Source organism: Carcharhinus amblyrhynchos, chromosome 14 (assembly GCF_965287045.1).
Source record: "Carcharhinus amblyrhynchos chromosome 14, sCarAmb.v2.hapA, whole genome shotgun sequence".
Taxonomy (NCBI): domain Eukaryota; kingdom Metazoa; phylum Chordata; class Chondrichthyes; order Carcharhiniformes; family Carcharhinidae; genus Carcharhinus; species Carcharhinus amblyrhynchos.
Window position 1 is genome coordinate 10,112,722 of NC_137337.1, and position 23,193 is coordinate 10,135,914.

Sequence of the window (23,193 nt, forward strand, 5' to 3'; positions counted from 1 at the left end):
TGCAATGGAACGTCACCACTTTGTGTGGTAAGCAATTCCAAGGGTTCATAGCCACCTGGGTGAACAAAGTTCTCCTCAGATCAACAAGACTGTGCCTCCTTAATTTAGATTCCCCAGACATGGGAAATGCTCAATGAAGCATAACCTTCCTCTTTTTATTGCAAGGTGAATTGAATACAAGTGATACTAGGACATCCATATACCTCTATCTCAGAGCTCTGCAATTTTTCACAATTTAGATAAGCTTTTTCATTATTCACAAAATGGACCATTTCACACTTTCCCATATTATTCTCCATTTACCAGATCTTTGCCCACTCACTAATCTATCTGTCTTTTATGTAGCCTCCTTGTGTCCTCTTTGCAACTTACTTTCCTACCTATGTCATCTGTAAATTTGGTGACCATTCCTTCATCCAAATCATTTATATAAATTGTAAAATGTTGAGATCCCAACACTGCCAACCTGAAAAGAGCCCACTGTGCTTCCTGTTAACCAGCCAATCTTGCATCTGTACCAATTATGTTACCCACTATAATAGCAGCTTTTATCTTCCACCATGGTATTGTGGTTTATCCAAGGCTAGGTGTCAGACATCAGAGTGGAGAATACCAGTCCATAAAAGATTGTTCATCAGCCAGTGAGACCTCTTGCAGTCTAAATTAAATGTTCTAATGTAGAACTGTCTAAACACAGTCTGGCGGTCAGCTGTCTAGCATATCTGCCAAGTGATTTTGCTGTTACCAAGTCAGCAGCATTAAACTGCATGTTTGATATTTGTGCAGTGATAACTGTCCATAAAAACAATCTTTTATCATTTGGGATTGTTCTCACTATCCTCCTGAAGTGAGCAACACTGTTTGGACTTAAACTTGCACTTTAGTTACTGCAGTCCAATCTGAGTATTGCTCATAAAAGAGACATGCTGTCAAAGTTTTTTGCCTGCATTGATCAGGACATGCAGAAATGCTTAATTTCAAGGGAGCAATAATGTATACAAGAAAAGGGTGAGATTGGCAATTTGATTCTACTTGAGGTGTTGCCATGACGTATGCTGCTGGGAATTGGCTACAATTGTTTTCCACTCAGACTTTTGATTAATTCAGAAAGGTGCAATGCCTGGACATGTTCCTTTTGCCAGCAAAAGATAGATCCCACAGGATATAAATTGTGGTGATAATTTGAAATTTGGAATTCTTGCGTCTGTCCTGATGCCGTTTTTTCACCAATAATCAAGTTCGGGATCACCAAGCGACTATTTGGAATCCAATCAACAGAGCTCACTTTTTTGGAGCAAATCGTACTGCAAAGGGTACTTCCCTCAGGACTAGCTTTTTTTAAAAAAAAGTTAGTTTTTCAGATTTGAGTCAGTTGAAAGGATTTCCTCAGATGTGTATCTACTTATTACAGGAAATGTGCTTCCAACCAATTTGTCTTAACTGTTAGCACATATGCATTTTCCAAATTTGGTATTCTGATTTTTTTTTTAGCTGCCAGACCATGTTGTAATAGCCCTAAACATATTGTTTCGGTTTAGTGATTTAAGGTAATATATTTGTGGAGTTGAAGTGTCTAATCTACAATGACCAGCAATCTCAAGTCTTTCATTTTAATGTGAAAACTATTTTGTTTTCTTGTACCTGACTTTGTCTCTGACATTCTAGTTGCTGGCTAAGCAAGGCCTCAATTTTAAAATATTTGTCTGCTTTTAAATCCATTATGGCTTTGCCTGCCCTATGTCAGTACTCTCATCCAACCTCCCAAGACAGCTGTGCTCATCTAGTTTTAGCCTCTTGAAAATCCCTGATTTTCAGCAACTCGTTAAGCTCAAATTGCTCCACTAAAACTCTGTTGTTTGATCTCTCCTTTTTTCAGATGCTCTTTCCTATCTTTTTGACCAAGCTTTTGATTGTCTGCCTTAATCACTTTGTGGTTAGTGTCTAATTTGCTTTATAATGATTTTGATTTGATTTATTGTCGCATGTATTAGTATACTGTGAAAAGTATTGTTTTTTGTGTGCACCTGTGAAGTACCTTGAGCCATTTTATAACGCTAAAGGTGTTAAATAAATAGTTTGCTACTCACCTTGCTCATACTCCATAACATCAGATTACACAAGTCTTTCCCAAAGACAGATCTTCTGCAGTAACTCATGGCTCAGTTTAAAAGCTAACTGTGCAGACCTGAAATAAAAGCTGTCTTCGTTGGAAACTTGGCACTTGCGCAACTCTCAAACAGCAGCAAAACAGTTCCAGTGAGTTTGGGTGTAGCCATTGTTGCCAACATTTAGTTCCTGAACTGGAATTTAATCAGGTGAAAATATGCAACTGACCTGATTGGTATTGTAGGTGTCTGACACCAATTCCATCTGCAGCAAATCTGTTTAGTCCTTTGTTGGAATTTTCACTTGATGATCTTGGGTCCATTTGAGATGGGACCAAAAGATTCGGTGCTGGAAAGGGGGCAGGGAGCAAAAGAGTTTTGTTGGTGAAATGTTTTCTTTCAGGAATGATGGTCAATTGACAGAGGACCAAATTCAGGCTCGTTTTCATTGCGAGTTGTTTTAAGCTTAAGTCAGCAATCTGACTTGAACATAACAGTGAAGTGCAAACAATGAGTGTTCACTGAATACTCCACCGAAAGAGGCATTTGTTTTCCATTACTGACCCTCAGATTTTGCTGTGCTCCTATTACTGTTGGCGCACCAGCAGTGTTAAACTGGCTATTTCTTTATACACTGTCATTTTCCAGACCTAAAGTTATTAGAGGTTGTATTTTACAAAAGCGGTACTTTCAAATAGAGATGTTGGAGATATGCATATAATCAATGTTAGGAACTCTGAGGCCATGTCTACCCAGCAGCAAATTAAAATCCCCTCAATTGTGGATTCACTTCTCCTTTTGAAACGGAAGGGGAGGAAGGATAAACTAATTGCGTTTTCCAATGTTTGCATCCAAGATTAGCAAATGCAGGCCTTGATTAAAAACGCAAAGGAAATCATCAGGAAATAATTAAAATATGATACTACACACAAGTAAATGCTTTTCATACGATTTTCAGCCTGCTAACTTAGCAATTAGGCTAGTAGCCCTGAAAGGGGAAAGAGCATCTCTGATTGCATAGTGATACGATCCCTTTGGGGAACTGTAAACTAAAATAAAATTTACCAAAAGATTCCCATGAAATGCCAACAAGATTTCACTTTCTTTGTAACTTTTTACTTCTAACATAAATTAACCACAAATCAAAGGACAAATAAAAAGGTACTTCACTTTATATAGTCAAAATGTCACATGCAAGCACCTACATCATTCCTTGCAGACATGTGGCAGCAAAGTTCCCTAACTCTGACTCGCTTTCCCACCCAATAGATTTGGCTCTCGAGACACATTCACCGGCTGTATTCCATTCAAGGTCCCCACAGATGGTTGTCACCCGAGCGATGCACTCTTGCAGAGCCTCCTCGGTTTAGGTTCACATCAAATTCCTCTATCCCACCCTTTAAGTGCTATTAAATGGTCTGTTCAGCTCTGGCAAAACTGAAGCAGTAGCAGCAAGTGTGTCCAATTCACAAGCCCTGCTCTAATCTTTTAGCTTTCTATCTTGTTTTAACTCGCACGCTTACTTCTGTCTCAGCTTTTCTTTGCTCTTTGCAGCAGTAGCTTCTATGGCTGAGTTCTGTGTCTGGCCACACAGCCTATGTATGTAACCTGTTCCCATTCAATTGTTTTGAAATTCAGCTAAAATTAAGATTGAGCCATGAAATTAGTTCTGTTGGGTTCCTGTCAGTACTATAATTTATCAATGGATCTTCTTTCACGCTGCCAGAATATCTGCAATACTTTTTATAGTCATTTCAAGAACAAAATACCCAAAAACAGTTTCCATGTGGGAAGGACAGCACATTGACTTTGGAGCTCTGATGATGCCAGAAACAGTTAACCTCTTAACATTAATTTTCTGGGTGTGTAATAGCAACATGTAGCAGTGATGACTCTGAATCTGCCTTCTATGCTTTTGATCATTTTCTCAATTCATATAACAATCTTGGCTACCTTGCAACAGTAACATTGTCCAGTCTTGATCATTCATAAAATTTATGAAAACAGACATATAGCTCACCCAACTAGCATCTATTTTTCTCCTTTTGTCTCCATACCAAAGTATAAGCTTCTATTTTGACCCAGTAATTGGGGTATTAGGGTGATGCCACCTGTTGAAGATCCTGCCAATACAAATTCAAAATTGTAAGTTTGAGCCCATCGTAGTTTAGCTTTAAGAAAATTCCAAATGCTATTTATATTATGTTGTTTTGTGCACACTAGTCTTACTTTTACAATCTTTAGCTGTAATACAGTCACTTGATGTTGAGAATCTGTTGTTCTTTATACTCGTTCCAAGGTTTAATGAGTCCTTTGATTTTACTCTATAAATTGTACTTAAAGGATCAAGCTTCACAAGTCTTTACATTATGCTGTCAGGTGAACTGAAGTATCAGAAGGTCTTGGGTGGGGAGGAGGTGGCAGTGGTGTGCAGTGGATAGCATGCCCAGCATCGGCCTGGCTAACATTGTTCCAAGGTATGACATCTTAGCTGTTTCTGTGTGCATCTGGGATGTTTGGATGCCAATACATTAGTCTTGCACGCTCAAAGACTACTCTTAGAGAAATGAGCTCATTGATTTTCTTCAAATCCTAACCCTTTGAGGCTAACCTGTTAAAAGAATGTCATCTGCTTTCCTTCCGCGCCTCCTCATCACACTAGGAATTGGCGTCACTTCGCCCTGTCTAATGCACGCTGACAGAGCTCCACAAAGGAGTCTAGACTATCTGAAAAACAGAATATTACAGGTATTCGGAAGCAAGTGATTTGCAATCAGTGATGGCATTTACCAACAGGGATCTGCAAATGGTTAACTCTCAACTAGCTGATTTAACATGGTATTGCTTTGCTAGTTTCAGGTGACAGTTATATCAATCATCTGGCTCTGCAGTTACCGTTACTGATCTGATTCCACTATGTGGCACCATTTGGAATTACAGATACTTTATTCCTGCGCATGCAGTCAAGACTTCTGTTGTCTGAATCGCTGAGTTTTTAATTGGGCATCTTTCATCCTATTTTATGTTAGTAGTTGACCTTGTGTATTCAGTGGACCGTAGCCAAACTGGCTTACCTAATTGCAGTTCACAAAACCCATGAAGAAGGGGCCCTGCTGCTGGAGCAACAAGTTCAGTCCTTTCTGGCAAAGCAAGAATTATGAGAAATATACATTTCCCTAGGCAGCCTGATCGCAGAATGGTTAGCACTGCTGCCTCATAGTGCTAGGGACCCAGGTTCAATTCCCGGCTTGAGTCATTGTCTGTGCAAAGTCTGCACGTCCTCCTCGTGTCTGTATGGGTTTCCTCTGGGTGCTCTGGTTTCCTCCATAGTCTGAAAGATGTGCTGGTTAGGTGCATTGGCCGTGCTAAGTTCTCCCTCAATGTACTCGAACAGCTGCCTAAGTATGGTGACTGGAGGATTTTCACTATAACCTCATTGCAGTGTTAATGTAAGCCTACTTAAATAAACTTTAAACTCATTGGCTTCACTGTTGAGGATACAATCCAACTGAAATGTAGTTGATTTCCTCAAAGTTACTTTAAAAAGTAGAGAATAAATGTTGCTCTGTTTATACATTGTGGCACAATGTTTTGGCAATACACATGGAGAAATAAAGGAGTTTATTATTTACATTTAATATGCTTACACAATGAATGTGACTCACTTGGGTGAGGTATTAGAACGTGATTAGACATAAAGCATTTCTTGTAGACTACAGCATTTGGACCAAATAAAGGTGCTACTCATTACCGTTTTGCTTCTAAATGTCAGTATACATGCAGTTAGATTTGTCAACAGGAAAATTTGTCATGGGGTAATTTTTTTGGGGGGGTGGCATTGGCAGTGACTGCAGTGGGGAAACAATGTTTGGAATACACTTGGTGATTTTGAAACTCACCAGGCATATTTGCAGTGGAAACAAATAGCATTGTTTATGGGATGTGTATGTTTTGGCAGCCAGGTAAGTGCTAGATGCTGCTTTCTGAATTTGAGGTGGACTTCTTTGCCCACCCAAATCATACACTTCATGCTGGGAAGTCTCTGCAGATAAATAACAAGTTCGCCTAAGGTTGGAAATTGTTGGAATCCCTCCCATCAGATTTCTGCTCCTGTTGCAGTATAGAAATAGCTCTTATTTGCTTACTATTGGACTCATTTCTTTCTTATCCATGTGAATATAGCTGTGTGTATTTTACAATTTCTCCTTGCCTTTTTAGTAATTAATAAACTTAACTCAATCTCGTGAAAACTTGATTAAATTGGCTCCTTTTTAAACATGCCTTTTCCAGACCCAATAGTTATTGAAGGTAAAGAGAAACTTGTTAGATTAAACCTTTGTTGCTACCAGCAGATAGCGGGTTGAATAAAGACACTGATTTATTCCTCCTCAACCCAATTTGTACAATTTTGGGGATATCCCAGCCAGAGGTGACAAGTTGAAGGGTTTCACCTGAACCAGCAACTTTTGGGTAACCTCACCCAGGGCTGGTTGTAACAGTTGGGAAATGTTATATTGACTGTATAATTGAATCTTTGCCTGATTTATGTATTTAAAAGACATCATGCAGTTTTATTGCTAAGGAGCACAGAGAGTACAGGGCTGCTTATTATTGGGCTGTTAGAACCTTGCAAGCTTCACTGATTTTTTTGAAAGCAATGAAAACCTCTTGGGTTGTATCTGAATTTAGTCAAATGATGATTCCAATTTCCATGTCACGGGTTGTAAAAACAGACTTACAAAGGTTTGGGCAACATTTGTATGTGTTCTACAATAGACAATCAAGCTCTCAAGTTCGTTTTTACCAAACGAGAGTAACATTTGTTTAGTTTAATCATGTGGATGAATTATTAAATGCACTATTCTGTCAAGTATTCCCAGTTTGGAGCCGAAAATTAATTTTGACATTAAAATTATTTCAATTCCAGAATAAGAAAATGCATGGCCTTGGAATAATTCTGAATAATTCTTCTGTGTAGGATTTTGTGCCGTTGTACCAAGACTTTGAAAATTTCTATACCAGAAACCTGTACATGAGAATTCGAGACAGTTGGAACCGGCCAATCTGCAGTGTCCCCGGAGCAAAGTTTGATGTAATGGAGAGAGTCTCCCATGACTACAACTGGACGTTTGAGTGAGTCACCCGCCCACACTTAATGTACCTGCTAATCTTATTCAGGGTTAATGAACCAATTCAAACTGAAATTTGTGGTGTTAGACACTTAATTTTCGTTGTCTGAAGCTGATATCTGTGTTTAAGAAACATGTGATCTGCATGAGTGTTTAAATTCAAACTGAGGCTCAACAGTAATAAACATCAAAAAGTTTAGATTTTCTGTGTTTTGATCGCTTTTATGTCAGCTATATAAAAGTTAACCAAGAGCATTCTTGTCTTTCACAGCAAACTAATTTCATTAGGGATGGTGGGGCTGGGCGTATTATTTGAATGCTTTATTTACCTTTGTTATAGTCAGCTGTCAGAATCACAATGGTGCTTTACCTCGCATGGCAGCTGCTTTACTGAGGACAAATTCACTGGAGGGTGGGAAGGAAGGAAAATAAGTATACCGTAGACAATAAAAAAGGGGGGGGTTAGGGCAATTGTGGTCGCGGAGCAGACCAAGTAACATCTTTCACATAGAAAAGATCCAAGGTGTTTCAGACTCTGAGAAAGTGATGGCAATTTTTTTGGTAGCCAATCAGTAGTGTACAATCCTGAGATCCTGTAAACTGTTGCATTTAAGACCCCATAATGCCAGTGATGTTTGAAAGGGGAGAGCCTGGTTGATGTATTAGATTTCTTAATTGTGTTCCATCATCTAATCATGCAAAAGACAGAATTAATGATAATTGTTTCAACCTGTTGAGGAAAAGTGAATCAATAAAGAAAAATCAAGCTTCCATTTATGACCTTTTAGTTGTGTTGTCTTTACCATTGAAAGCACATCAGTGATATCATTTTGACACATTGTGCTGAAATTAAAAGCAGCCCCTCAGTCATTACAGCTGAGAGTATATGTGAAATATGTAATACTAGTGATGTGAAGAAAGTGTTGTTATATTGTGTCAACACAAGCCTGTGAATTTTATTCCCACTAATAATTTTCAAGATGGCCATTTAGTTTGTCACGTCTGTGCTGGCTGAAAAAGAATGATTCAGCCCAACTCCACTTTCCAGCTTTTGGTCTAGTTTTGTAGGTTCCAACATTTCAAGTGCATATCAGTTCTTCTTAAATGCTATGAAGGTTTCAACCTCTTGCAGGCAATGAGTTCCAGACCTCCTCCATCCTCTGGGTGACAACATTTTTCTTCAACTCTGACACTTGCCACCAATTATTATATTAAAACTGTGCCCCTCTCTACTGAGGGAATTCGATCCTTTCTATTGTTTGGACCCTTCATTTCCTGAACATCCATTAAATCTTTGTCCCACAATCTTTCCTCATAGCTGAAGTTCTCCATATCTATCAACAGCCTTGCAAGTCTCCTGCACCCCCTCTTTCTTATAATGTAGTCATTAGCATTGTACAAAGTACTCCAGTTATGGCCTAACTAATGTTTTATACACTTCTGGCCTAAACCTGTGTTTGGATTCTGTGTCTTGGCAAATGAAGAAAAGATCTTGTATGCTTAACTACCGTTATTCATCTGACCCACATCAGTGATCTGTGGACATGCACTTCAAGACCCCTGTCTTCCTTTTACACTAAATAGCCTATCATTTATTGTATGATTCCTTTGTGATTAGTTTCCCTGCCCGAAATACATACCTCTCACTTCCCGGGCTGGAATTCTTCATCGCTTTTCTACTTCCCTGACCAGGTCTTTGATAGCTTTCAATCTCCTAAGGCCAGTTTTTGTGCATAATTGTTTTCTTTTAGATTGGTGTATGCAGTAGACTAGAATTCCAGAAAATGTTTTGCGTTTGTGTGGCAATATATTTATAACACCATCACTTACACCTCCTGGAACAGAACATTCAGGTTGGAGCAGATTCCAGCATCCGCAGTAATTTGCTTTTATTCAGGTTGGAACTCTTTGATCTGCAGAAATTGTGAAGTGAGGGGCTGAGCTAATCGGGAGCTTGAAATATTAATGGAATTTGCTAGGTTGAATTCCGATGAGCTATTTAGCCTTGCAGGGAAATCCAGTTCCTTCACTGTTCCTGGGTCAAAATCCTGGAACACGAGTCCAAAGGTGGGTGGGGCTGGGTAAGATACTCTTTCAGAGAGCTGATGCTAACTCATTGGGCCGATTGGCCTCTTCCTGTGCTGTAGGGATTCTGTGGTTCCAATACAGCACTTTTGCATTTTCCTTAACAAAACAAGTCATGGTTCCAATGCATGCCAAAGTTAGGTGCAGTGGAACTGAATTGTATGTGCACAGCTCACTTCCAACAGGTTTAAGTCAGCAGAGGAGCAATTCGGTTTGAATTGAATTTGAACTCCAGACCAAAGGCAAAAGACCAGTATTAAACAAACTGCACCTTGTTTAATACTGTAATCGATTTCCAAGATTGGGATTTAGACCAAATTATTTTCAAATATAGGAAATTTTGTTGCCATAATGAAAGTCCCCCACAATGAGTCCTGCTGATTTTTCTATGTTAATTATGATTTTTAACAATTGCTTTACTGACACATTAATTGCTAAAGGTGATTGATGGAACTTTTAAAAATTAGGTTTACTGGCACAATTATCAAAGACGTCCTCAACATGGGTTCGTACAACTACCTAGGCTTCGCTGAGCGTCAAGGCTTCTGTGCCGATGCAGCAACCAGGGCAACTGTCCAGTATGGAGCTGGGGTTTGTAGCACACGGCAAGAAATTGGTGAGTTCTAATACCACCAGCACAAACCTCTCTCAAACGTTTATTTTGACTTGTTGATAAATGTTAGAGAAAATAGTGTAGTTATGTTGACTGAACACTCTTTTAAAAACAACTTTCCTTCTACTTCACATTTAGTTGTATAGCATTTTTGTGCTTAAGGAAGTACTCTTAAAGAAGAAACATGCCCAATCATGTAAACAATTTTACAGTGAGTAGCGATGGGTGGGATTTTCCAGTCCCACCAAAGGTGACACCCCATGGTTGGACAAGCGACCCATGCAAAACACTGTAGACATCTGCGGGACTGGAAGATCTTGCTGGCTGCCAATGGCAAGCCATCTCCACCACTGGAAAACAAGCTGCAGAGGGTCAGAAAATCCTGCCCAAATACTTTTTTTAAGTGCATCACTTGTTGACCTTTTGGCTAAGATCAAGTATAATATCGACATGCTGTGCTTGGTTGAAGTCATTAGGTTACGTTTTAGCTTAACCTGAAGCAGTTTTTAAAAGCAACGCCTCGGCCTTTTGGCTAAGATGCAAATGAGATCAAGCCTTGCAGAAGGTGCAATGCCTCTTCCAATCAGCTTGGATCATGTAGATCAAGCCCAAGACTGGAGGTGAGAGCCCTGTCTTGTCAGCTTGGATCAGGAATGTCTCAACTTGAGACTCTGAATTGGACTTGATTTGACTGAATTGGATTTTTAAAAAATTGCAGCAGAGGAGGACATGTATTTGAATTCTTCACACTGCATCAGACATGTTGCTATGCTGTGATTATTGCCTGTATTGGCTCACACTGAAGAAGGTGTCTACTTGCGAAGAGGGTGAAAGGAAAAGAAATGAAAAGATCTGGTATCTTGAGTGTTTACTTGCAAACGTACAATGAGAATGGCAGAAGGCAGCAAATCATTTATTCCTTTTAAAAATCGTTCCAATACAGGACAGAGCAAGGTGCATTTTTTTACTCGTCATAAGGTGCAGTGATGTAGTTCTACAGTACCTTTTGTTTCAAACATCTTAATGTGTGATTAGCTAATCACTTTGAAATGCAGTGATGGTTGTTGCATAGGCAATGATGTGAAGTTGTCAGCATTGGACTGGAGTACACTTGGTAGCACAAGCTTTTCAGAGCACTGTCGCTTCATCAGTGAACAGTCACTGATGAAGGCACTCGCCTATGAAGGAGCAGCACTCAAAGCTCTTGCTACCAAATAAACCTGTTGGACTTTAACCTGGTTGTGAGACTACTAGCTTTGCATAGGCAATGCTGTGATTTTAAAACCTATTAATAATTGCAGATGTTTCATTGATTAAATATTGATAGGATTAAATGCAAGAAATCTGGGACTGAGCGCAGCAGAAACTGGCTTCATGTAGGGTAGTGAGACTCTGGCATGCTTTATTGGAGCTGTGTGATGAAAGCAGAGATCTTCTCAACATTTGAGAAGAGGTTAGAGAGGTGATTGAAGGGAAGGAGACAGCTGAGTGGTATTGGGTCTAGTCTGTATGGAAGTAAAGCAACAGTACAAGTTGCTTCAACTGAATTACTATTACCCTGTTCTATGTAAATGATCCTATTGTAAAGAAGTTCCCAGAACACAGCATGCTGGGTAGCTCTCAGTAACAAGAATGGCAATGTTTTGTTAATGACCTGTTTCTGTGATAGTGGAATGATATTTATTTTTAAGGTATTCTAAGTTTATTTTTGTCACGAGTAGGCTTACATTAACACTGCAATGGAGTTACTGAGAATATCTCCTGATCACCACACCTGGGGTCTGTTTGAGTACACTTGCCATGCTAAATTCTCCCTCAGTGTATCTAACCACATCATAGACATGGGGAGAATGGGCAGACACCACATAGGCAGTGACCCAAGGCAAGAATCAAACCCAGATCCCTGGCGCTGTGAGGCAGCAGTGCTAACCACTGTACCACCGTACATTCTGGATGTACTGGCAAGGGATATTCAATGCTGTATAACCAAGTGACTCCAATATATGGACATATTCCCAGGGTGAACCTGAACTGGTTGTTTTTCTTTGTTCCTGATGACGATTCTGTTGCATATGTAAAGTGAGAATAAAAATGTTTGTCTTTGTTTCCTGCTCAATACAGTTGCTTAGCCGGAAATGCAAAGCCACAACCTTGTGATAGTGTGAAAATCTATTTCTGTCTGATCTGGGTAATGCATTCCAGAGCTAGTGTTTGCTGTTATTTTTTTCTCCACAAATCGTGGTTTCTTAACACACCATCTTCTGGTTCATCCATCTTGTATTCAAATTCAACCCTGGCGCATGAAAGCTGACAGACCAGTGTATAAAACACTTCTTTGGAGGATGATTTAGATGCAAGACATTAATTCTGTTACTCTTCACAGATACTGCCAGACCTGCTGAGTTTGTCCAGTATTTTGTGCTAGATATTCTGGAGGGTCTGAAAATATATAAGTCCCCTGGTCCGGATGGGATTTACCCCAGGATTCTCTGGGAGGCAAGAGAAGTGATTGCAGAGCCTCTGGCTCTGATCTTCAGGTCGTCGTTGGCCTCTGGTATAGTACCGGAAGATTGGAGGTTAGCAAATGTTGTCCCATTGTTTAAGAAGGGGAACAGAGACTTCCCCGGGAATTATAGACCGGTGAGTCTCACTTCTGTTGTGGGCAAGGTTTTAGAAAAAATTATTCGGGATAGGATTTATAGTTATTTGGAGAGTAAAGAATTGATTGGAGATAGTCAGCATGGTTTTGTGGCGGGTAGGTCGTGCCTTACTAACCTTATTGAGTTTTTTGAGAAAGTGACCAAAGAGGTGGATGGGGGTAAGGCAGTGGACGTGGTGTATATGGATTTTAGTAAGGCGTTTGATAAGGTTCACCATGGTAGGCTTCTGCAGAAAATGCAGATGTATGGGATTGGGGGTGATCTAGAGAATTGGATCAGGAATTGGCTAGCGGATAGGAGACAGAGGGTGGTGGTTGATGGTAAATATTCATCATGGAGTTCGGTTTCGAGTGGTGTGCCTCAGGGATCTGTTTTAGGGCCACTGCTGTTTGTAATTTTTATTAATGATCTGGATGAGGGTATAGTTGGGTGGATTAGTAAGTTTGCTGATGACACCAAAGTCGGAGGTGTGGTAGATAGTGATGAAGGGTGTCATAGTTTGCAGGAAGACTTAGACAGGTTGCAGAGCTGGGCCAAGAGGTGGCGGATGGAGTTTAATGCGGAGAAGTGTGAGGTAATTCACTTTGGTAGGAATAACAGATGTGTCGAGTATAGGGCTAACGGGAGGACTTTGAATAGTGTGGATGAGCAGAGGGATCTAGGTGTATGTGTACATAGATCCCTGAAAGTTGGGAGTCAAGTAGATAAGGTTGTTAAGAAGGCATACGGTGTCTTTGCGTTTATTGGTAGGGGGATTGAATTTAGGAGTCGCAGCGTCATGTTGAAACTGTACACAACTCTGGTGCGGCCGCACTTGGAGTACTGTGTGCAGTTCTGGTCCCCACATTATAGGAAGGATGTGGAGGCTTTGGAGAGGGTGCAGAGGAGGTTTACCAGGATGTTGCCTGGTATGGAGGGGAGGTCCTATGAGGAGAGGCTGAGGGATTTGGGGTTGTTTTCGCTGGAAAGAAGGCGGCTAAGAGGGGATCTTATTGAAACATATAAGATGATTAGAGGTTTAGATAGGGTGGATAGTGATAGCCTTTTTCCTCTGATGGAGAAATCTAGCACGAGGGGGCATGGCTTTAAATTAAGGGGTGGTAGTTATAGGACGGATGTCAGGGGTAGGTTCTTTACCCAGAGGGTGGTGAGGGATTGGAATGCCCTGCCTGCTGCAGTTGTAAATGCGCCTAGTTTGGGGGCGTTTAAGAGATCCGTGGATAGGTTTATGGACGAGAAGGGATTGGTTTAGGTTAGTGGGTCATTGTTTTGTAACTGGTCGGCGCAACATCGTGGGCCGAAGGGCCTGTTCTGTGCTGTTATGTTCTATGTTCTATTTTGCTTTAATCTCAAGATGGTTAATTCCATTTACAGGTAACTTGGACAAACACGAAGAGTTGGAAAAGTTAGTGGCTCGGTTCTTGGGAGTTGAAGCAGCCATGGCGTTTGGGATGGGATTCGCAACAAACTCTATGAATATTCCTGCTCTTGTTGGCAAGGTTTGTTCACCATTTCCTTATTTTTTTCCCAACCCTAATGACTCCCTTCTGGGAAGGCAGTGGCTTGGAATATGAAATCACAAACAATGATATTCCTCTGCAATCACATAGCTGTGGTGTACAATAAATAGCAAGCTATTTGTCAGTAGCTAAAACCAAGCCTTTCTTGAAGTTTGCACAGTTGCTCTCCTGCAGGGATGAAGATCAAGTCTGACTGGTTCTCTTGCTCTCTTCCCTGTCCCCGGCACTTTGAAGTAGAGAACAGCCAGAACCAAAAGCATTCATGCTAATTGTAGTACTGAGGTCAGTTAGTTCAGATCCTGTTATTGAATCTGGATCTTCACTGTTAATTGAGCAGTTTATCCACTTTGCTAACAGGGGAAATAGCAAGCTTATAATTTCACACACTTTTCTGATATGGAGATGCTAGCATTGGACCTGGGTGGGCACAGTGAGAAGTCTCTCAACATCAAGTTAAAGTCCAACAAGTTTATTTGGTAGCACAAGCTTTCAGAATGCTGCTCCTTGGCTCATCTGATGAAGGAGCAGTGCTCCAAAAGCTTGTGCTACCAAATAAACCTGTTGGACTTTAACCTGGTGTTGTGAGACTAGTTACTAGGATTTTTTAAATGGTGCACTCCTTTATTTGTAGTGACCAAATTATAATTCCAGAGTTAATAAGTGTCAAACTGTAATCTAATGACTTTGGTACGAAATTGGCTACTCAGACTGTAAGTGCAATGGTCAAATAATTTGGCAATGTGCTGTATTTTTCTTGTGCAAGAAACTTGCAGAATTGTCAATGTGCCTTTGATAGTGGTTGTAAAGTTATGTCTCACCCTGGAACTCCTCCCCAATACTTATTTTATACTTTCATGGAATATGGCGTTTTTAGCAAGGCCAGCATTTGTTGCCCATCTCTAATTGCCCTTGAATAGAGCAACTTTGCTAGGCCATTTGAGAGGGCAGTTAAGAGTCAACCACATTATGGGTCTGGAATCATATGTAGATCAGACCACATAAGGATATGATATTTCCTTCCCTAAAGGACACAATGAATCAGATGTGTTTTTTATAACAATTGCTGATAGTTTCATGGTCACCATTACTGAGAATAGCTTTATATTTGAGTTTATTAACTGAATTCAAATTCCACCAGCTGCCTTGGTGGGATTTGGACCCATGTCTCCAGAGGCCTGGCCTGCCCTCCTGGATTGAGTCCAACAACATTGCCACTTACACCTCTGTCTCACAGCATGATGGGGAGCGTACTGACATTGAGTATGAGCATTTATGACCACACAGGTATCTTGACACTCATTGATTTGTGTTCTGGAGTTACATAGTGACATCCACATTATGGGATTAACTTCATACCTAATAAGACTGTGATAATTAACAGTGGATTAAGCAATAGCAACTTTTCACTGCGTTATCTCTTAGACTGCAACTCTAACAGTGATTTAAAATATAGCAGAGCTGCTGAAGCTAATTTGGAGCGTAACCTGATTTGTGTTACCAACATGCTGAAAGTTGTAGGGTGGGTATTCACACTCTGATTCCCATTTGTCTATGCCCCATTGAACAGACACTTGTTAGTTTGCAGAGCATAATGGGTGTAAATCCCTCAGTTTAGAATAAAACAAAACATGGATCCAAAGTTTTTTCTAAAATTCTGTCTTCCACCTTCAGGGCTGTCTAATCCTGAGTGATGAGCTAAATCATGCCTCATTGGTGCTTGGAGCCAGACTTTCCGGTGCAACCATCAGAGTTTTCAAGCACAACAGTAAGTAGAAATAAAGTTTGACTAATGGAGACTGAGCATGCTGAAATAAAGGATACCTGGATGTGAACTGCCAATTAGCTAAATTTTGTTGAGCTAGTTGTGAGCACCAGGATTGTATTAGTTTTCCTTTTACTGATGTCAGTTTATATTAGGCAAAAGCTATATATTTTGAAAACTTCTCAATCATAACTTTTCAGGCACTTGAACCTTCAGCTGTCCAGGCAGTGAACCCCACAAATGACAGCTCCCCGGTTCAATTGATCTGTGCTACGTCGTCATATCCAGATGAGTTAGAGGCATACTAGCTAATCTTGATGCCCGTGAGTTGGAGAAATTATAATCAGCCAGCCATTCTGCTTGTGATTTTTTTTATCTAGAGAATTCTGGGTTTCAGATGAGTCAATTTCAGCTTGGCTATATTTGAGAGTAGACATTGAAGGAGTGATTGCCCGTGAAAAAGTGGCCAAGTACAGCTCATTGCTGCTGAAAATTGAAACATTCGGAGAGTACCCTGAGATAGTGATGGTGTTTATGACAAGGCAGTGGCTCATCCCCTCAATTTCCCATCTGACTAAGTTTTGAACCAGGTGGTTGATTTTTCAAAGGGAGAACTGTGGAATTGTCAGCTTGAACTGCATTTTCTTTTGGAGACGATGTCTGGCACAAATAGAATGGGCTGAATGGCTTCCACCTGTGCCATGAATTTTCTTTGCTTCCACGTGTTGACGTTTCCATGCAGTGATGATGCCTCTAAAGTATTATGTATGATGACTATTCTAAAATGGCACTGCATGTAATTTTTCAGCAGCTTACTGTTGCTGTACCAGTGTTTATCGTAGGAAATACTCTAAGTATTAAAACAAATTCCAGAAAGGATGCAATCTGCTTGTCCCAATTGGCTGGACAACCCAACAAAAGCTTAAATTGTGTGGAAATGCATAACAGGCCAATCAGTAACTGGGGTTGAAACGTTTTGGGGAAAGCGTCTTTTCATTGGAACCAAGGGCTTTCTATTCCCATTCTTGGTTATCTTCATTTAGTTTCTATCTGTATTAAGGATGGGCTGAAATCTGTTAGAAATACTTGTCTCTTTTACACAAGACAAAGCTATTGGATTATTAACCAATAATTCAAATGTTGAGCTCTGCTAGAAAAATCCTATTGCTTAATGTGGTGACTACTGACTATTGGTCAATTATTGAACCAGCTCACTTGCATTATAATCCTTTCCTCTACAGAGTATCCTGCTCGCAGGTTTAGCAGTAAAGTGACAACCATTGTTTTACAAAGGAAGAGACCAGAGGCAAATAATTCATTTGCTTATTCATAGAAAAGAAGGAATTTCAATGAATAAACCTATGTTCATGGGATTATTAAGTTCATTTAAAAGATGCTCATGAGTCTAATGGGCTGGAAACATAAATTATTTCTGTGAAGAAGAGTTGAATTGTTTGTCGCCATATTTCTGAAAATTTACATCACTACAACAATTTTGCATTAGCAACTTTGAGGTTGGGGGAGGTCTATTCTGCTCATTTTGAGTCATCCTCAGGATGTGGGTATCACTTGGAATGCTGGCGCTTATTGCTTATCCTTGGCTGTCCTCAGGAAGGTGGGTCACTACCTTTAACTCCGCTTGCCAGTAATGGTTGAAGCAAATAGTGGAGGGAAGGGGGATACATAACCAGCTTGATGGCTACAGTTAAATCTGAGGAATCATTCAATATTGGAGGGAGGTGGCAGCTGGTTATTGAAATATCATAGTAACGCCGTTATGTCCACTTTAGAGCCTTGTTGCCATCAGTGAATAGTTTCCTTCTTTTTTTACTCTTTCTCTCTTCTTCCCTCTGCCCCCCCACTGCATTTTTGTCATTAATTGAACAGAACTTCTGCAATGTTGAAAAGAGACATGCTGTCTACGCTTTTCATCTCCCACTCATCAGGATAGATCACAAGATTACCAACAGTAAAGAGAACAATAATTTACTCTATATAAGAAGCGTGCTGCTTTGGTTGCCAAGTTGACATTTGGCACAGACAGTCATGAAAAATGTGGCAGGACACAGTTAACTACTAAGCCTTTATTTGAATTCAAACCAGGCAGGTAGGCTCTGGTCATCGTGGAGATACTGGTGTTGGACTGGGATGGATAAGATGAGGTCACATGACACCAGATTAAAATCCAACAGGTTTATTTGAAATCACAAGCTTTCAGAACACTGCTCCTTCGTCAGATGAAGTGGAGCAAGGTGCGCAGGCACAATAATTGGGTGGAGTGATGATAGCCTGACACTAACAAGTACTGGAGTGTCAAAGGATAAGTACAGTGTAATGCAAAGTAGGCTGACAAAAAAATCATGAGTTCTATTGGATGAATGCAAGCAGTTAAGTATGTGTAAAGTGTCGACAGGCTGTATAACAAGTGAAAGGATGACTTAAGAACCAATAATTTAAAGCAGAGAGAGAATTACAAACAGTGAGATGGTGCTAAACACTACGCAAACTCAGGTAGAGAGATCATCACCATAATCAAGGTGTGCATGGTATCAAAACAGGATATTGAGGGAGATTTTCCCCCACCGAACAGTATGATGGGGTTACATATAGCATGACGTGAACCTAAGATCATAATTAAGGCCATCTCATGAGAGCAGAACTTCGCTACCAGTTTTTGCTTGACGATTCTGCATTGCATGTCTCTACGGCTGCCTTGGAGAGCACTTATTCAAAGACCGGAGGCCGAATGTCCTTGGCCACTGAAGTGTTCTCCAACTGGGAGAGAACATGCCTGCATGGCAACTGTTGCGTGGTGTCCATTCATCCACCGTCATAGTGTCCAAATGGTCTCATCGATATATCATTCTCTGGGGGCCTGCTGCATACGAGATAGATTATGCTGGCCAAGTCACATGAGTACATACATACCATGTACCTGGTGGCTGGTGTTCCCCTGTGATGGTGGTATCCATGTCAATCTTGCATGTTCTGCAGAGGTCATGGTATTGCCATGGGAAATGAACCTTGGGATACCTGTCTCCCAAGATTTTGTTTTAATTGAAAAGGGTGCAATGTGTGGGCATGCTCCTTCTGCCTGTAAAGGACAGGGTCCTGTGTGGTGAATAGATATAACTTCTGGTTTGTATAAGTGAATCACACTGCAAGCCTGCCTGATGATAAATTGGTTTTCAGTGTAATTCATAGCACAATCCGAATTGTTTTGCAAGCATTGTACAAACACAGATTCATAATTAATGTTAAACATTCTTGAGTTTTGAAAGCATGGTTGGATGCAGTCTGGGCTGCCTGCTGCAAACAGCCAAAGGCACATGTTGCTTGATTCAATCTGTTGGTCATTGGAATGTTTGGCCTACATACCTGGCATCATAACTGGAACTGAAATCCATATACCACATTACTCAGTAAGATAGGCAGAATGTCTTCATGGCTTGAGGGCAGCATCCAGTCAGTGGACGAAACCACTTGTGTGACTGCTACATAGTAACAGCGTGAAAAAACTAGCTTCATCTGTTAATTAAATGTTTGAGACACGTGGCTCTTCCAAGGTAGACTGGGCACTTTTCAGGACCGAGTGTGGCAGTCTTGTGATATACAACGAGCAATGAATCTGATCAGGATAATGGAATAATGGCCACCCCAATCAAATGATTGTTCCCTTCTGAATTCTCCATGGCAGCACCTCTATCAATCAGAGTCCACATTCCTACCAGCTCTTTCTTCTCACACACCACAAATTGTTGTTTCCTCTACTGTTGGTGTCCTTATGATCTGTGGTCTAGTGGTTAGGATTTGGTGCCCTCTTCGTTCTGATGAGTGCAAGATGAAAAGCTTAGACAGCATGTTTTTTTAAGCAATACCCAAGTTCATCTTTGGTATGCAGCTTTCAGGATGTGGAAATGATGTATATGGATCTTGGTTTTTTATTACTGAGCAGTTGTATTCCTACACGAGAGTCGTACAGCAATAAGGAACCATTAAAATTATAAGTATGAACATAGTTGAATTTTTTTGAGGTAATCCAAGATTGTCACAGTGCAAAGTTAGACACGGGAATTCAAGAAAAAGTCCCACCCTCCAAGACAAATGCACTTAACATTGGAAGTGCATTGGAATAATGCAGCATTTGCTTGCTTTGCACCCGCCCTTGGTCAATTAATACCTTGCAAAGTTTATCAAGGCATTTCAAGTTTCAGTAAAATTGTAACCTAATGGCAGGTTGTATATTTAAATACACAACCCTAGAGGTGCTGTGGCCTGGTGGTAATCCAGAGGCCTAGGCTAATGCTGCGGAGGTATGGGTTCAAGTGGCTGTGGAATTTAAATTCAATTAATAAAGATCTGGAAATGAAAGCTAGTTTCCAAAATGTTGACCATGAAGCTATCATTTGTTGTGAAAATCCATCTCCTTCCCTTTAGGGAAGGAAATCTGCCATCCTTATCTGGTCTGCCTGAAGGTGTCTGTAGATTCACACCAATGTGGTTGGCTCTTAAATGCCCTCTGAAAGGGTCTAACAAACCACTTTCTCAGTTCAGGGGCACTTAGGGATGGGCAACTAATACTGGCCTTGCCAGCAGCATCGACATCCCATGAAACAATATTTTAAAAATCCACCAGTGGGTTAAGAACTAGCTAACTCTGAACAGCGATTATAATTCATTCAACCACTCAAACCTGTTCAATTATTTAATTAAATCATTGCTGATCTGTATCTGATCTGCCTTGTTTTCATAATCTTTATTGCCCTTGAATATCAGAAGTCAAATCTCAAATCTCACTTCTGATTTTTAAATTGATCCCAGCCTTTTGGGTTGGTGTTCCAGATTTCTACTAATCTGGAATGGGAGATTGCAGGGGAGGCTGAAATGTTGGAATTATCTTAAAAATGCACAACGGGAGCAGTGTGGATTCTTTCTGGATGGTTAGGCTACCATAGGCCAAATTTCTTCACCTACTAATATTGAGCTACTGTTTGCTTCAGTTCTCATTTTTATTTGCATTTGACTCAATATTTTAAGGTAACAATGAGGATTTTTTTTTGCGGGCCCTGACAGCTGGCTGTGGCTGAAAGTGCAGGCTGGTTTATCAATGGATGTTTGTGTAATGCCAACTCCATAGTCATTACAATGCTTGTTTTATTTTCAGATATGCAGAGCTTGGATAAATTGTTGAAAGACGCTATTGTCCATGGGCAGCCTCGAACTCGTAGACCATGGAAAAAGATTCTCATTGTGGTAGAGGGAATTTACAGGTACAAGCACAAATCCTTGCATTGAATTACAGAATTTAATCAGAATAAGACCTTGTGCATTTACAGTGCGTCAGCCGCAGTGGCTGGTGAAATGCTGGGAAGGTACCTTGTGTTCACTGCCTTGCAAGTTTTACTGCTCGCCACCAATTCCTATGACAACAGAGGTGACATTTAAAAATGCTGCCTCCTCTGCAGTCTGCATGCCCTGTAACCACCTCTTCCAGGTGATACTTCAGTCAACCAGAGTGCCTTTAACAAAATACCATAAAGTGCTTCACAGAAGTGTATTCGAACAGAATTTGACACTGAGCCACTTCAGGGAAAATTGGAAAAGTTGGATCAATCTCGTCAGAGATCATTCATAATGAGCGTCTTAAAGGAGGAAAGAAAGCTAGATACACCGAAGTTTGAGGAAATTCCCAACCTTAGGATCTAGGTATCAGAAAGCATAGTTACCAGTCGTCGTCTTTCTCATACCTCTATGAAGCGCCTTAAGATATTCTTCTGATAAAGACTATTAAAGTGCGTTTTGCTGCTTTTTTGCAGTGGCATATTGAGAGAAATGTGTTAATTGATTTTTCCTTTTTTGAGTTCTATCACAGAGGTGTTTTAATCCCGTATAACAAAGGACTTTTTTTGATTTATTATTGTCATATGTATTGGTAGGCCACCAAGTGTTTCTTTCCTCAAATTGCCTTGCATTCTCTTCTGGTCATCTTTTTCTTGAGAAGTGCGCAACTCTGCAATAGCAGCTTCTGTCTTCATAAATGCAGATTTCTTGATCCATTCTTTTGGCTTTACGTTCACTGACAATCTTTTGAAATTAACAAGCAAATATTGACTAAGTAATGGGAAAACTTAAAATTGCACTGTCAGCAGTGTAGAAAAGGGTTGCCTTAGAGGTCAGGCATAAACCTGTTTTTCATGTGAAAGTGGCAATGCGTTTTTTAAAAGCTAGGATTGAAAAAGAACCACTAATTTTATTGAAACTCCATTCTATTTATCCCTCCCTTTTCAAAAACAAAATTCTGAAAGTAAGTATTTTAAAAAGAAATTGCCTGACAAAGCGTAGCTCAGACCTATTAATTTTGAGGATGTTAGTGTAGGACAGATGCTTACTATTTGTATTCAGTCCTGGCAATAAGACAGTAAGTTTGTGATGTTGGTATTAAACTGACATAAGTGGCAATGGAATTCGGCAGGCAATTGCTGTAAAGTTACATTAAGGATGTTTGTCCACCAGCACATTGATAGCTGGCTATCTTTTTTAAAAGACTAAACTAAACTGATCAAATCTACTCAGCTGCTAAGAGCATGCAGTTAGCTCTTCATTTCATGTTTAGCATCCTAGAGTTTCACACAATGAATAGCTTTGGCAAACTGCGTAACTATTTTGTTTACAATCATTTTCTGTAAATAGCTCTGTTTTGGCCCAGTCTGTAAAATGTTTAATATTGACTGAATTGCATAAAAGGGTAGATGGGACCAAGTGATCTGCAGGTTAAATATTTGTCTGCGTGGCTGAGTGGTATTCATCAGCACTTTAACCACAGAATGGTGGTGTTGATAACCAGGACTTATGCACCTTTGATCTTTATTGCTATCAACCTAAAACAGAATTGAATGGAGCACTGCCTAGCTGAGCAGAGTGCTCAGGGACCCTTCGATTTATAAGGGATTGTAGCCAAAACTGCTGACTTTAGTGGGGCAAGAGGTACTATCAGTTTAACTAAACTGTTGCTACTTGTAATGAATAGCTTACTATGAATTCAAGGCCATAATCTGAGTGTGCAAAATCTCAGATAGAAAAATGAAATGGTGTTCATACATCATCGCTTTGTTATTTATCATCTGAAAGGGAAGGATGGGTTTGGTGGCATCATTTGAAATGAAGGATTCTCATGAAAATACTGCCCTGTCTTTTACTTGTAATTCAAATCCTGCTGGGTTTTCTGCATGGCAGGTTTTATATAAATGCAAGTTATCATCTTTTGAGGTTGTTAAGTCATAGCTTTGCATTTTATTCAGGTGGCTGAGCTTGTTCTTGGT

At 40.2% G+C, this 23,193-nt stretch overlaps 1 protein-coding gene across 1 annotated transcript in view; it reads left to right on the top strand.

The window, feature by feature from the left end:
* The window catches only part of LOC145352421 (serine palmitoyltransferase 2-like), a 116,200-nt gene that overhangs the window by 33,388 nt on the left and 59,619 nt on the right, over window positions 1-23,193 (top strand). Inside the window, exons 3-7 of the mRNA XM_080202263.1 lie at window positions 7,084-7,238; window positions 9,787-9,935; window positions 13,967-14,091; window positions 15,784-15,877; window positions 21,039-21,144. Of these exons, the coding sequence (XP_080058389.1) occupies window positions 7,084-7,238; window positions 9,787-9,935; window positions 13,967-14,091; window positions 15,784-15,877; window positions 21,039-21,144 (629 nt within the window). The remainder of the gene's footprint in view (window positions 1-7,083; window positions 7,239-9,786; window positions 9,936-13,966; window positions 14,092-15,783; window positions 15,878-21,038; window positions 21,145-23,193) is intronic.